Source organism: Leopardus geoffroyi, chromosome B1, assembly GCF_018350155.1.
Source record: "Leopardus geoffroyi isolate Oge1 chromosome B1, O.geoffroyi_Oge1_pat1.0, whole genome shotgun sequence".
NCBI classification, from domain to species: domain Eukaryota; kingdom Metazoa; phylum Chordata; class Mammalia; order Carnivora; family Felidae; genus Leopardus; species Leopardus geoffroyi.
This window is the reverse complement of record NC_059327.1, coordinates 180,194,253-180,209,348: the sequence shown is the minus strand read 5'-3', so window position 1 is coordinate 180,209,348 and position 15,096 is coordinate 180,194,253. Positions and strand designations below refer to the sequence as shown.

At 35.3% G+C, this 15,096-nt stretch overlaps 1 protein-coding gene across 9 annotated transcripts in view; it reads left to right on the top strand.

The window, feature by feature from the left end:
• The window catches only part of PCDH7 (protocadherin 7), a 427,585-nt gene that overhangs the window by 252,497 nt on the left and 159,992 nt on the right, over positions 1-15,096 (top strand). The window contains exon 4 of one of the 9 annotated variants that reach the window (XM_045474306.1): positions 11,405-11,431. The exons of the other annotated variants lie outside the window; for them this stretch is intronic. Within the exon in view, the coding sequence (XP_045330262.1) occupies positions 11,405-11,431 (27 nt within the window). The remainder of the gene's footprint in view (positions 1-11,404; positions 11,432-15,096) is intronic. 9 annotated transcript variants of the gene reach the window in all.

The following is a 15,096-nucleotide window of genomic DNA, read 5'->3' as shown; positions in this document are numbered from 1 at the left end:
TCAAACTGATTTTTAGCACCTTCAGGAGGATTTATTTCTACTTTCGATATAACATGCTTAAAGAAAAGCCAGAAAATGCAACTCTATGGGAAAATGGTTGCCATTGACAAGATCTTATTGCCTATTTGTAATCTCGTTCTTGCCAAGAATTAGAACAAAAGTCACTGTTTAATAAGAGAAAACAATTATAAGTCTTGATTTTCAAGGGCAGTAAGTGAGAATTGTTTTATTTCATTAAAAATCATCAGTAGCTCATCTGGAAACTGTATAATTACTAAACTAAACCAAAGTAATTTATTAAATTTAGTTTCATAAGTAATAGCAAATTATTTAAATCCATGCTGTGCTTATTTGTAAATAGCCATTGCCAATGAAAATGTGTGGTTGATTATTTTACGTCTAGATAAATTTTTATTTTAAATACTTCTATCTGTAGTAAATACACAATATTGGTACATAAGCAGGCACTTATATTTTTCTTTTTTTTTCTTTTTTTTTTTTTAATTTTTTTTTCAACGTTTATTTATTTTTGGGACAGAGAGAGACAGAGCATGAACGGGGGAGGGGCAGAGAGAGGGAGACACAGAACCGGAAACAGGCTCCAGGCTCTGAGCCATCAGCCCAGAGCCTGACACGGGGCTCGAACTCCCGGACCGCGAGATCGTGACCTGGCTGAAGTCGGATGCCTAACCGACTGCGCCATCCAGGCGCCCCTATATTTTTCTTTAAAAGCCTCCTGTATACACAGATATGACAAAATGTCCTAGCAATATTTAGGTCCGTTTTCATATTTGTAAAAGTTAGAACTAACATCCAGATTCTTCCAACACTAGATTATTTTATTTTTGTCACCTTTGCATATGTCCTACATCTTCTCAGCCCCTCTCCCCATTTTCTTCTGTCCCCTTACCTCATTCCCCAGAGAATTTGGCCCACTTCTGTCTGTGGAGTCCTCAATTAGGCGTTTTGAAGTCAGGGTAGGATCTGGCTTATCTATCAATGGAAGACTTCTGGAGACAAGATAAGATTTGTTTTTTTCCCCTCTCCCCTTACCTCCCATATCTGGGTAGGGTGCATGCCTGTGGAGAATATGACTTCTATTTCAGCCAACTTTGGAATATGGTGGTATATTAAGCGATATCACCAAGGGTAAATCTTCTGGCACTGTGTTGTTCTCAGAAATTATCTATCTAAATTCCACTTCAGGATGCCAGTTACTCATTCGGTCTTTTCCTCATGACAGTGAGAAGCCGGGAGGTTCCATGGAGGCCTGTGGCTCTTTATCATACAGCCTAAATTCTGGGCCTTTCTTCCTTCCCTGCTCCCTGGGTAACTCTGGCAAGTCACCTAATCAGGTGCTTTTAATGAGTGAAGAACTTTGAACAATTGTCTTTTGCCTCTTAAAGACCCCTGTAGGCCATTTTGAAATGAATATTATTTGGTAGTTAAATAATATGGTGGTCAGCATGGTGCCACGTCTTCATATAAATCAGAAATGTTCTAGCTCTTTATTTTTCTTGCGTACTCTGAATTTTCTTTGCTGCTTGGCCATATTTTATGAGCATCATCCAAAAGGTCATTATATGTAGGGCCCAATTTACATTAGGGACATTTGTTTAAAAACCTGAGTTCACAGGTCTGGACTTTCTTATCTTACGAATACATAAGAAAAAAATCTTTAAAAAAAATCTAATGTTTATTTATTTTTGAGAGAGAAAGAGAGTGAATCTGAAGCAGGCTCCAGGCTCTGAACTGTCAGCCAGAGTCCAATGAGGGGCTCGAACCCACGAACTGTGAAATCATGACCTGAGCCAAAGTCCAACGCTTAACTGACTGAGCCACCCAGGCGCCCCAAAAAAACATCTTTTAAATTTATTGGCAGCTGTTACTACTCAGGAGAATTGTTTTTTCAATTCTGGCTCAATCTTCAGAATGTCTGTTTACTTGGGCAATAGACTTTTCCTTTTTGAACCTTAATTTTCTCATCTATAAAATGAAATGCTTATAGATCACTGATTATTTTCCAAATACTGTTTCTGTGCTACATTCCAGGTAAGAATTATTTCAAACCTCCAACAGTAGAATATTAGCATTAGTTTGACAATCCACACAACGCTGCCGTCAGCAGGATATAAACACTTTCACTGATGAAAATATTTTTGTATCGAAAGGTGCTGTGATTTAGTGGGAAATTATGATTTGGTTCAAATTCACCTATGTTCAAATCTTTACTTAGCTATGTGATCTCAAGCAAGTTAAACTTTGTGAGCTTTGATTTCATTATTTGTAATAAAAATTGGAATAATAATATGTTCAAAGTTTTTGTGAGGGTTAAAAGTACGGATTACATTATGCAGTAATATCTGGCACTTAATAAGGGTCCACATGCTCCGTTGCTTTAGTAATATCTATAATAAAATACATCCATAATTAATATACTACCTATGAATGTTTGTCAAAAATTAAAGATTTTTTTTCACTCTTTGGTAAATAATACTCAGTTTTCACTGAAATTAAATAAAGGAATAGACAGGCATCTGAAATATGGCAAGAGAAATTATTATCTCTGAACATTAATACAAATAATGTCATTATTAAACAAAACCACAAAACAAATCATATTTGGGACACTTCTAGCTAATAACAATTTTTATGGGCGAGGAAAGATTAGTGCATCATCAAATACTTTGAAGGAATGCTCCTTTAAAAAGTATTTTGGCACAACCCAAAATTAAAGCTTAACCTTTGACTGATAATTTGTTTAATCCTTTTGCTAAATAAGAAAATGTTAGAGATGATAATAAACAATGAGATGATCAATGTTACAAGCTTCAGTACGGATTGACTCTCTCTCATAGGTCAAACGTGGTTTGACATTTGTAATATACAGTGATATGAAAACAGAAAGTATGTTCCCTTCCAAATCACACCAGAATCTTCTCTCACTCTGAAACAATACTCTTCTGGCATGCACATAAGGCAGGCAATATCATATGATCTGTAATTCCAGTCTTTATTTTATTCTCCTTGCCTAATATTGTTACTTCTCACTTCCATATGTTTTGATGTCCAATTAGATGCAATTAGATGTCCCTTGAAGTCAGGCACTATTTTGTTACCTTTGTATCTCTTCCAGTATCTGATCACAAGCATGCATAAAATGAATTACGTTCTTTAGTGCTTATTGGACCAGAGTTTTCAATAGTGAATGTTCATTCCACACAGCCCGTTTCATCTGTTACCTTACAGTGAGTTTTTATTCACAACCCTCAGTCTGATGATGTTTATTTTCCTATACACAGGTATGGCATCATAGCCCCCACCCTGAGAATAGGTTGAGACATTGCTATAAAAGAGAATTGTTGTCACAGTGATAGGAACAGTTTCAACAACTTTACCTCCTTTGTTTGGACTATTAGACCAGCAGTGTTAATAGTTTTCAGGAAGAAGTAACCTTCTGATTTCTTTGTTTCCTCATATAAAGGCTAAATATGCTTCTTTCTTTAAGATTACGTAGGGTGTTAATATTCACTTAACACCTTATGAGTCTCAAGTAAAATAACATTAGGCATAAAAGTATTCAACATGACTATTTACATGAGAGCTTTCTGGTAACAAAATACACATTTTCCTAAATATCAGACCAATAATTCAAACGCACTAATCTGAAACTTACAAGATCAATATTAAAACTGAGATGTTATAAGTAGTGTAGGTTTTTTTGTTTGTTTGTTTGTTTTTTGTTTTTTTGGAGAGAGTGTATTCAGCTACTAGGGACAAACATGGGTTCTCTTTACATGCTTAACACAATTTATCTAGGCAATAGATAATGTAAGATATAAGATGAAGCCAAACATGAACAGTAAGAACTGTTTCTAATTTCAATATTCATATTATGTTTTCTCCAGTGGATTCTGAAAAGAAGAAAACGCAAGGCTTATAAAGAAAAAGTGAATGTAGGGTATCCTACTCACCCGGATACAAGTGATTGATTCATTGTTGAATGAGGGAATTCTAGCAATTGTAATTAAAACTGTTTATTCTTTAAAAAAAATTTTTTTAATGTTTATTTATTTTTGAGAGAGACAGAGACGGAATGCAAGTGGGTTAGGGTCAGAGAGGGAGGGAGACACGGAATCTGAAGCAGGCTCCAGGCTCAGAGCTGTCAGCACCGAGGCAGGCACGGGGCTTGAACCCACGAGCTGTGAGATCATGACCTGAGCTGAAGTCCGATGCTCAACTGACTGAGCCACCCAGGCGCCCCTGAAAACTGTTTATTCTTTTAATTCCTAAAAGCTACCTCAAATTTTTCAGCAATTCTTAAATTTTTAAAAATGGAATCAATTTTGGTTTATTTCACATAGACTAAATATAATTTCTAGCAGAATATGCATTTACCTATTATTTTGTTTGCTTATAATTATGAAAGATTAAAAGAAAAATAGAGCTCCAGTGGCTGGAACAAATTAACCCTCGTCCATACCTAATTTTCGTATTTGCTATTAATATAATTACTATTAATATCACCATTAACTACCAGGATCAATAATTTATTTGTGAAGCATTTTAAAACCACCAGAAAGTGTTGTATCATTTAAAGGCTTTATTAAGTTTATTGACAGTAGATTATTGTTAGGAAACATATTTCATTTTTGGATGCCTAGATTTATGACAGATTTAGTTACAAGGGAAATGAATTTGATGGATAACACAGGAGGCTTTGAGCTGCATGAAAAAAATATCACAATTTTTCATAATATTACTGTCTCACATTGAACTATCTGCTGCCTTGCTGCCCAAGGTTGAAGCAAATATTTTATTAGAAATCAAATCAATTTTAGACAATAAAAAGCCCCTCTTCTATCGCCGAATAAAGTACAAGCTCCTCGAAGATCCTCTTTTAAATTAATAGAATATATCAGTTTATGTATTATAATACAGCATCCAAGAATAATAAAGGATTCGGTCTTCACCCTTCTTAACCTTGATCCTGTATATGAAGACTTCTGATGCCAATGCCGATCTGATACGGAAAATGCTTTGCGCTCTATGTCACCGAGGTTTTCTTTTTTTCAAATGTTAGCTCTCTTCTTCTTTTTTTTTTTTTTTCCCAGCATAGAGGCAGTCAGAATTCATCTCTCTTACACTTTTGAGTACCATCACCTTTGTGGGCCAGGCTCAGTTCTGTTTCTATTGGTGGTGCATGGACGGAGGGCTGCAGGGGCAGCAGAGCAAAGGGCAGTGTGCAGAGGAAGAATGGGGAGGAAGGTTGAGTCATGGTCTAGTTTGTTCTCACTTTCGTGTACATCTCTCCTTAGAAGAACTTCACAAGCCTTTCCAGCACATTCTCCCACCTACAACTTCCCTCTCAGTTTTTGCTCACATCACGCCTTCACCTCTCTTTTCCTGGCAGATCTGCTTACATTTTGGAGTTTTCTCTCAGGAGAGCCCACAGTACGTTCTCGCCGAGAGGAGACAGAACCCTGGTGCCATTCAAGCCTGACACCGAGGACTGATTTGATTTTCTGACCAAAGCTATCATTGCCACCCAGACTTCTACTTCTGAAATCCCTCTTCAAATTAATTAGCAAAATCACTCCTAACCCTTTGCATAATTTTTATGACCTGTTCTACGTTATGCGTTAAGACGCCATCAAGGATGTCAGAATTTCTGTTTGTTTGTTTGTTTCTTTTTTTCCAGCTACTTTACTGACCTCACGCACATTTGACAGTAATGTTCCCATCTGTTCTTCTCCTTCCGCTACCTCTTCTGCTTTCTTTCGCATCTCCAGGATAGGACGAACACTTGGGTCTAGTTCTGATAGCACCTGGAACATTCCTGCCTTTACGGCTATCCAGACATCTGTAGACTCTTGCTAGGATCACGAGGGTAGCTGCGGGGGCTTCTTTTGTAGCTTTACTTTGGTCCCTGACTACTTCTACACAAGAAGTCAAGGTGGACTTACACTGGCCAGACAACTTGGAAAAAAAAAGATTATACCATTTATTTTATATGCACACATATCTGTATGTATGCATGTATTTACTAATCTCTAGCTTCATCCCATCTAATCTGTAATTTAGCTTTCTTTTCAATGGAAAAGGAAAAAAAAAAGTAACTATCTCATTTTCAACTATGCTTAGTATGGGACATCTGGGTGGCTTAGTCCGTTAAGCATCCAACTTCGGCTCAGGTCATAATCTCAAGGTTCATAGGTTCAAGCCCCACATCTGGCTCTGTGCTGACAGCTCAGAGCCTGGAGCCTGCTTCAGATTCTGTATCTCCCTCTCTCTGCCCCTCCCCCCCAAAATAAATAAACATTAAAAGAATTAAGCTATGTTTAGTATGAACCAAAGTATGTTTCATATTCATTGGACAAAGATGAAAAATAATCTCCAAATATTTAAGGGACAGTGATAATTTGTCTTAAAGTCACTGCATGGACTACCATCTAACCTCAAAATCAACTATGCTATTTGTTTCATAAAGAGCTAACTTAACTTAAGGAATGTCAAAAAAGGTCTGTTTTCACTGGCTGCCATCAAAACTCCTCACTGAATTACATTTTCCAAAATAACAGGAAAGCCAATTTACCAGGATTAAACCTGTAACCAGATTATGTAACAGCAAACATTTCTGACTCAGAAAACGACTGCTGTTGTACATTTGCACGATCACTGATGGTTTTATGTCTCATCAGTTTGTATCGCAAGCAACGCAGGTGAGATTTCTTAACCCTTAGAATGTTGACAGATTTTTGTTTCTAAATGTACGTATCTATGTGACCGAGTCCAAATCAAGGGGCCATAATCAGTATGCATTTCTTGTAGAATGGAAACATAAGTGACATTTTGAAATATTTTAATTGCATGTTCAGAAGTGCTACTGGATATGCCAAAGTGAGAATAAGATCTTGAAACTAATTAATGTGGCTTCATTTATCAAGAGCACTGGAGCTGTTATAAATGCTAATAATAGCATTGTAACAGTATATTTCCGTTTGTCTGTTGATATTCAGTGCTGTCGGAGTGCCCCACGCCACTGAGTCGAAGAAAGTCTTTGTGTAGGTTTATAGAGCATTCCACTGGCTCTATGGTAAATTCATGAGACTGCCTAGACTAAGGCTTCTTGCAGTAGGAAGTAGTGATCTCACAGTAGTATCTATTGTGCTAAGATTGACGCACTTGAGAAAACAATTATGTTCGTTGTTTACAGAGCTGAGGGTTAAGGGAATCAGTAAAACACACTTGAAGTTCAAATACATTGGGGTGCCTGAGTGGCTCAGTCAAACATCCGACTTTGGCTCAAGTCATGATCTTACAGTTTGTGGAGCCCCGCATTGGGCTCTGTGCTGTAGGCTTGGAGCCTGCTTTGGATTCTGTGTCTGCCTCTTTCTCTGCCCCTCCCCTACTTGTTCTCTCTCTCTCTCAAATAAATAAACGTTAATTGTTTTTTTAAAAAAGTTCAAATACATCAATTAATAAAAGTATAGAAAATACAAAAAAAATAATTGCATGACTATTCTTTGAGGGATCAATATGCAAAGGTTAGTTTTCACACAAAGTCATACGTTATCACTAGAGACTACACTGAAACAAAATCTTCAAAATGTCATTCTTGGGTTCTTGGATTCTCTCTTTTAAACATCCAGGAATCTGTGCAAGTGGAGTGTTTGTCTGCCATTGCCACTGTGAATACATACAAAAGGAGTGCTGGATTAGGAATTCTAGATTTGGTCTTGAATCTTCCATTTCTTGCAAATGTCTATAAAGTATGATACACAGTGCCTATCAGAGATTAGACCTTCATCCATCTCAGTTGAATGTCCTTTGGCTTACTCAGTTCTCACATTGAAATAAACATAATTCCCAATTCTTGGAATTAGTACACCTGAGATCGAATCCCAGCGCTGCTGCAGGATGTGTGACCCTGAACAAAGCATTAACCCTTTTGTCTGCAGTGTTCTCATTTTCAGCAGGAAAGTTTGAGCTATCGAATCTTGAACAGCCCACTACTTTTCATCTAACTTTATTTCTTCTAGCCTGTGTAGTTTTAAAACTACAACAAATCGATGTACTAACATCTTCCTATCCTGCAACAAACTACAATGGTTTTCAATGCAAAATGTCATCATCCAAGGATGTGCTAATTATTGTGACCTGCTTAAACAAGAGCTTAGTCCTAGGTGAGAATCATCTTGGAAAACTTCATAATTTCCACCTGGAATAATTAAGAGATATGAGATGGGTATTTTTAATCTTTCTAAAAACAAAGAAGATTTAATTCCCATATTGAGTTCTTTAAAGTTGAATTCTCCCTTCTATTATTAATAATTTCTATTGAGTGGTAGACATCTAAGTTTCAGTTTTGTTTGGCCTGCAGTGGATTTCTCCTTGTCTTCTAAATGACAGCTACTGATTACATTAATATTCAGATCTCCATCCTGTCTTCTCAAAAGGTCAATTTAGTCTTTTTTTTAATTGTCTTCATATTTCTGAGAATAGAATTATTATTATCTCACAAAAATGGTTGGTAGCTATGAGGGTCTTAGGTAAAGCATACACACAAACAAAAGCTATTTCTACTTAGATCATCAAATGATTCATTGTTATATTGATATTGTAGCAAATCAAAACCTTTGAGAAATGTATAGACAATCCTTATTTCGCTTGCCCCCCCGCCAATAAACAAACAGATAAATAACTTTATAATGTCATTATGAAGAAATGGTTGAACAATGACAAAGGTGATCTTTGAACAATTAAATTTCTATTATCTAAAATGTAAAATTATTAGAATGCCCTTGAAAATATCTTTGTCTTTGGGCATAATATTCTACACTACTACATTATGATACTTTACACCTACATAGAAAATACAGTTTCATAGGTTGTAGATTAGAGAGACTGACTCTTCAGTCCATTTCTTCCTGATTTTGTCATGGAAAAAGCTAATCAATGTTGTTGACTATACTCCAAAATCTTCCTCTATTCCAACTCACAGGGAAAAGCAAACAAACAAACAAAAAACAATAGCAACAATAACAAAACTTAATCCAAGGATAAAAATTCTTCCATGGATAACTGAACATAATACTCATTATTTTGCTTGCTTACCCACCTGAATATTATGCAATTAACTTACAGATTGCTTGAAAGTTAAAAGTTAGAAGAAGATGATAAACTATATTTTGTTCCAAGTTTCCACTTGAAAATCCTTTGTTTTCCTTGTTTACTTATTTATATGTCCTTTCTGTAAGGACACCCAGCTAATATCTCAAATGTTTCCAAGTATAGATGTCAAATTATCTTTGTGAACCTTATTTAGTAGCTATAAAATGTGGTGGATACTATTTATAGTATCTCTGGGAAATTTTTGTCATTAGCATTTCTCAAATTATGTTACATTGTTTAAAATCATGACAATGGCTCATAAAATAGCATTTTCTTTCTTTTCCAATACACACATCAGATTAAAAGATAAAACAGATTTGAGTACATTTAATTATTTTATTTTTTAGAAATATTTCAAAGCAAAGTAGTACCACAGGAACGTGTTTTGGTTTAAATGTTAGAACATGAAACAACAAAATAAATAATCAGTGCATAGTTATATACTGATGACCTAGAGAATACTTCTCATATTAAGGCAATTTAGGAGTGTGTGCCAGGGAAGAAAGAACACAATGCCTCCTGGAAACATTAGGGAATATTTAATTTCTAGGGAAGGCATTATATTGAGAGTGTTGGTCATTCACTAAGTCATTGTCAGGGTGAGACTGAGCTAAAGCAGGAATGTGAATTATTTTTAAAGGACAGATTTGCAGCTTTGAAAACATGTTACTTCCTTGGAAAGCATATAGACCTGGGTTGCACAAAAATACCCATACATAAAAATGTTGTGTTTCTACCAATTTGGCCATAATGAATTACCACATAAGAAGGGAGTATTAAAACATTAGTCATTGTGATAAGCAGATGGAAACTTCATGAAAATACCATGTGATAAAAGGAGGAATGTATATTTTTGGAAATCACATTAATTTGGCATGTTTATGCCGACAAGTATATCAAAGTCACTGTATTTCCCTACATGGTGAAATATTGAGAATAATTAGACTCAGAATATCATGCTAGATAAAAAGATAATAGATAGATAGACAGATAGAAAGAAAATGATCACCTACACACTCTGAGTTATCACCTACATACTCTGATTTATAAATAGCTGTAAACACAGTAGTCTGAATTAAATTAAAACAGAATTCTCAGAATATGAGAAACCCAACATTTTCCATATGCACTGTCATATTCCATTCTTTTTCTAATATTCATATTTCATTAGCATTTAGTACACAGGCCTTGGGATTTTTTTGAAAGTATGAATATATTTAATTTTGATATTTGTGAACAATTTATCATTTAATTTACCATCCAGGCCTACTTAATTTTGTTTGAGACCCTAAATTAATTTAAACCCCACCTCTTTTACTTATGATATGCAAATATTTTTACTTTGATGTTGTAGCAATGCAAATTGAAGTTTGCAACATGAACCACTAATGCTAATTTGATTACTTCTGTATTAGTGTTGAGTGCTGCAAAAATAGCAAGATATTGTTTAAAAAATGAAACTGGGAATGGAAGAACTCTTTATCTGCAGGCCCTCTGCAATTTTGGTAGTATTAATGCATGTACATTAATGCTTGATGAGTCTCATAGAGCAATGAATGCGATCTTGAAGGCAAGTAATTTAGGATTTTTAGAAAACCTGACAGCCCGATTTCTTTTTTTTAAAACTTGAGTTCATCAAAAAGTCTTCACTTTACCTTTTAATAGCTCAGAGAGTTTGCATCTATTTAAAATATTTATTGCAGATGATTTGGACCGTGATTTATTTTTAGCAGTAAAGATGTTATCTAATACAGTGAAGGCAAGGTGCCTGAAATGTGAAATCAGTGCTTTTGGGGTGGAAGCAAATCAAGCTTTTTGAAAAGGAAAGAATCAACTGAGATTGATTGATTGATTGATCTATTTATCTAATAAAGTTAAGGGGATTGCTAATGACTTGTAATGAAAAGGATGATATAAATATCTGGTTGCAACTCAAGCCAAGTATATATATATATATATATATATATATATATATATATATACCTAAAAACTGTTGAGAAACAATTTCCTCCCGCTTTTTAAAATAGAACTTAGAAATGGTGTCTCAAGTCAGAAAAAATATATATACGTTTTCTGCAAGATAGCCGAGTGCTGGATCTGCAGTAATAATTGCTACCTGTAGTGTGCCTGCAGCGTGCATGTTGCTTGTCTGTTTATCCGTGTCTGTATAGTGTCTGTCTGTAACGCGCATTATGGCTGAAAAGTCTCTATGCTCATTAACCTTTTACAGGTGCCGCACCATTCCAAGGAACTGCAGGTACTAAAAGAATGGGCAATGCTTACACAGGCCAGACACAGCTCATGCATCAGCTCCAAACTCTCCTCAGGCCTGGCCTCTGACAATGTTAATGAGTTAGACGTCCGTGACCCAGTTAAGGAAGGAAAACAGAGGAGTATCTGATATTTGAATGAGGCCTATGTTACATATTTCCACCGTATTACCAATCAACTTACAAAAAACGATTCGATGTGAAAAGAGAGGAGAGAGATTGAGAGATACCGATCAATCATTACTTTAATCATCAAAAAGTTTTCCTCAAGGTGTGGCTAGAGAAAAAGTTTAGAATGTATGCAAATGCTATGTGACTTTTTAAAAAGATTCTCAAAAGTGTCGGTAGTATATGAAAATGTAATGCAGGGATTAATTGTACTATAATATTGATGGATAGAGATTAATAAGCTAACAGATCATAAATAAAATTAATTACATTAAGGATTAAATATTGAATGTTATTTGGCTCATTCTGCTTAAAATTTTAATAGAATTTTTATGTAACGCAGTCAATTAAATAAGTGCCAGCATTAGGCATTAGTCTACACTTGTGGAAATTCACAATTTGTATACCCAGGGAAGAAAAATGTATACAGTGATAACCTCAAAGTAGCAGCGTGATGTTTATACACACATGCACACACACACACACACACACACACACACACACTATAGAAATGTTCTCAACATAACAAACATAATAACAGAGAATCTCTTCCAGAATACTATGGCTTTGATATAAATATTCTTAACCTCCATGTGTAAAAGAAAAAGAAAGATTCTCACTCATTCTAACCAGTGTCTCTAAAAAAACCAATTTTCTCTTTTTGAAATAGACACAAATTCTTTTTTTGAAATTTATTTTACAAATGTGTTTTTTATATACTATACAACGTTTTTAAAGAATTTAAGTCAAACACCTTGTGTAAAAGCCTTATTAAATAGGTATTACATAGACTTGAGCAAACCACTTGTAAATTCCAAAAGCCTTATTAGAATTGACAAATGTTATTGTTATTATCAAAATCATTAATGCTATTCAACATAATGATGCCACAGATACTTGTCTTTATCACTGAAACCATTTTCAACAGCTAGAAATGGGACAAAGCATAACATGAGCCTACTTCTGCTTAATGGGTTCACAATCTAAATTACCATCTCTTTCAACCTCCCATTTTAGAAATGCAAATTGTTTTATAAGTCATTTATAGAAATTGTTAAGTATAATACCCCCACCCACTTGTCTCATAATGGGTATAAAATAATTATCTAAAATTCTTTACATACATAATGGAAATTTGGGCTGGGTGGAGTAAGGAAAGAAGGCATCTTATTTATCTCACTTTACAAAGAGAGATTTTATAGATGTGATTGCTCAGGGCTTTGTTCATCTTTCCACCTTGTTCTCACCTCACGCTATTTCTTTCAGTTCAGATGTCATGCTTTTCAAATTCTGGTTTGAAACTCTTCCTCTTCCCATGTAATCTGGAAGCACTCAAGTCACCAGTGAAATGTATGTCCTCAGTGAGGTCTCCTGAAATATGCTGTGAGCAGATGTCACAAGAGCCCCAGTCCCCACCCCCAGTCCCCACCCCCAGGCCCCACCTCCAGGTCAGTTCCTATTTCTTTCAGCCTTCCTCTTCATTTGAACAGGCAACTTGGTGACTGGATCCTGTTAAACATAATGTGAAAATAACAAACAGTTTCTCTTCATCCAAAGTGCATAGTTGTGAGAGGTGGAAATAGGACGGAGATTGTACATGGGGGAGAGGGTTAGGGTGGAATATCCTTGATAAAAGCATTATTTACTTCATCCTTCGTTCCAGTTAGATCGGGGCTCAGTGACTGAGGAAGTAACGCTTAAAAATTTTACTCTGTCTTAATTTAAGTTGAAATAGCCACATTTGGCCAGTGGATGCCATATTAGTGCGGATTTAGATAACTCACGTTCTTATTTAATTGTAAAAGGCAAAGATTAAATACTTTAAATTTAGTCAGTTTGAAATCGCCCCCAAAGAATAAAACTGGTCATCATTCCTTTGGAGATTCAGTGTCCCTTCTGATGATTCCGGATGACTTATCTTGGCTCTTGTATTTTTAATGTCCTCCCTGAGAGAACATAATTAAAATATATTTTGCAAATTAGGATTATATCCATGTATATGTGTCTAATTATTTTTATATATATCAAGGTGTATATGTATATAAAGGTATATATATGTGTGTATATATATATATATATATATTTCTTTATTAGGGAATAAAGATATAGGGGGACAAATATATATATATATATATATATATATATATATATATATATAGGTTTTTTTCTTTATTAGGGAATTTTGATAAAAAATATAAAAACATTTTATGTGATATTAGCCATGAAGCTGTCCTTAACATTTCTCTGGTGTGATGGGTAAGGCCATGGCTTTGGAGTCTAATAGACATGGGACCAAGTTCTAGGTTCCTGACCAGCTGAGTGAGCCTGGGCAAATAATTAAGCTTCTTCAGTCCTCCATTTTTTATATTACTAGAAATAATAATGTTTTATATATTGTAGAATGGTGGTGGAGATTAAATGAGCTAATGACAGAAAGCATGGAGCATAGTGTTTATTTTGGAAATTCTAGCTGGTCTCATTCTAAATGCTACAAAAAGGGTCATATGAGTACAGCATATCCTCAAAGAGAACATTTTTTTTTTTTAAGGTGGCTAAAAATGGATAATCCCTAACCCAGCTGAAAACAGTGCCAGTAGGTTTTAGCATTTCCTTCTCCACTGGCTACACAAAGATATGGGGTGATCTTGAAGGATGCCTCAGTAAAATAACAATCTTCTACAGTTTGGGGAAAATGGCACTATTTTCAAGGGTTGAAAGAACTGTCCCAAAGAAAGAGAAATAAATGTAATACAATGATGCTTCCTCTTGAGCTTCTGGTGTTAACTTTTAACAGTAAAATTGTTGAGCCATGTACCTGTTGGCTTTCAGATAGGACCGATTTCTTTATTATAGCCAAACGTAGGGAATGGTCCTTGTAACATGAGAGGACTTCAGTCTGTACTCTTACAAATCACATCAGCTGAAAGAGAAGGATGTGATGTTACTAACTGCAACAGAAAAAAGGAAGAAAAAATGACACTAAAATACATATACTATGTGTTCCATTCCCAGTCTTCCAACTACTATCATTAATGTCAATGGCCAATGAGGGCAGTTGTCCCACTCTTTTTGAACAATTTCCAGACATCAAACTGCTATTCAGACCCTCCTAAGATGTTCTCTTCAGCTCACTTCAGCTGTACGTAAAGATGGAAGAAGTGAGGTGTGCACCCTATGCTTCTTCTGATCCTATTTTCTACATTCCCCATGGATGGAAACTATACTTGACATGCGTGTATGTCAATGTAAGAAGTAAGGTGTTCATCTGCTTTGACATCAGGTTATGATGCTTTTGCCTTTCCAAAGTGAGTCATGGTGCTCAGTGGGTTCAATGAATCTATAACCTAGACCGAATTAAAATATGTAGAGAAGGAACCATCAAATTGGCAAGATACTATGGAGACCGGTAATGATGATGAAGGACATCATTCATAAAGTATAATACATTGCTAACTGTAGGGAAAACCTGCTCCTAACACACTCA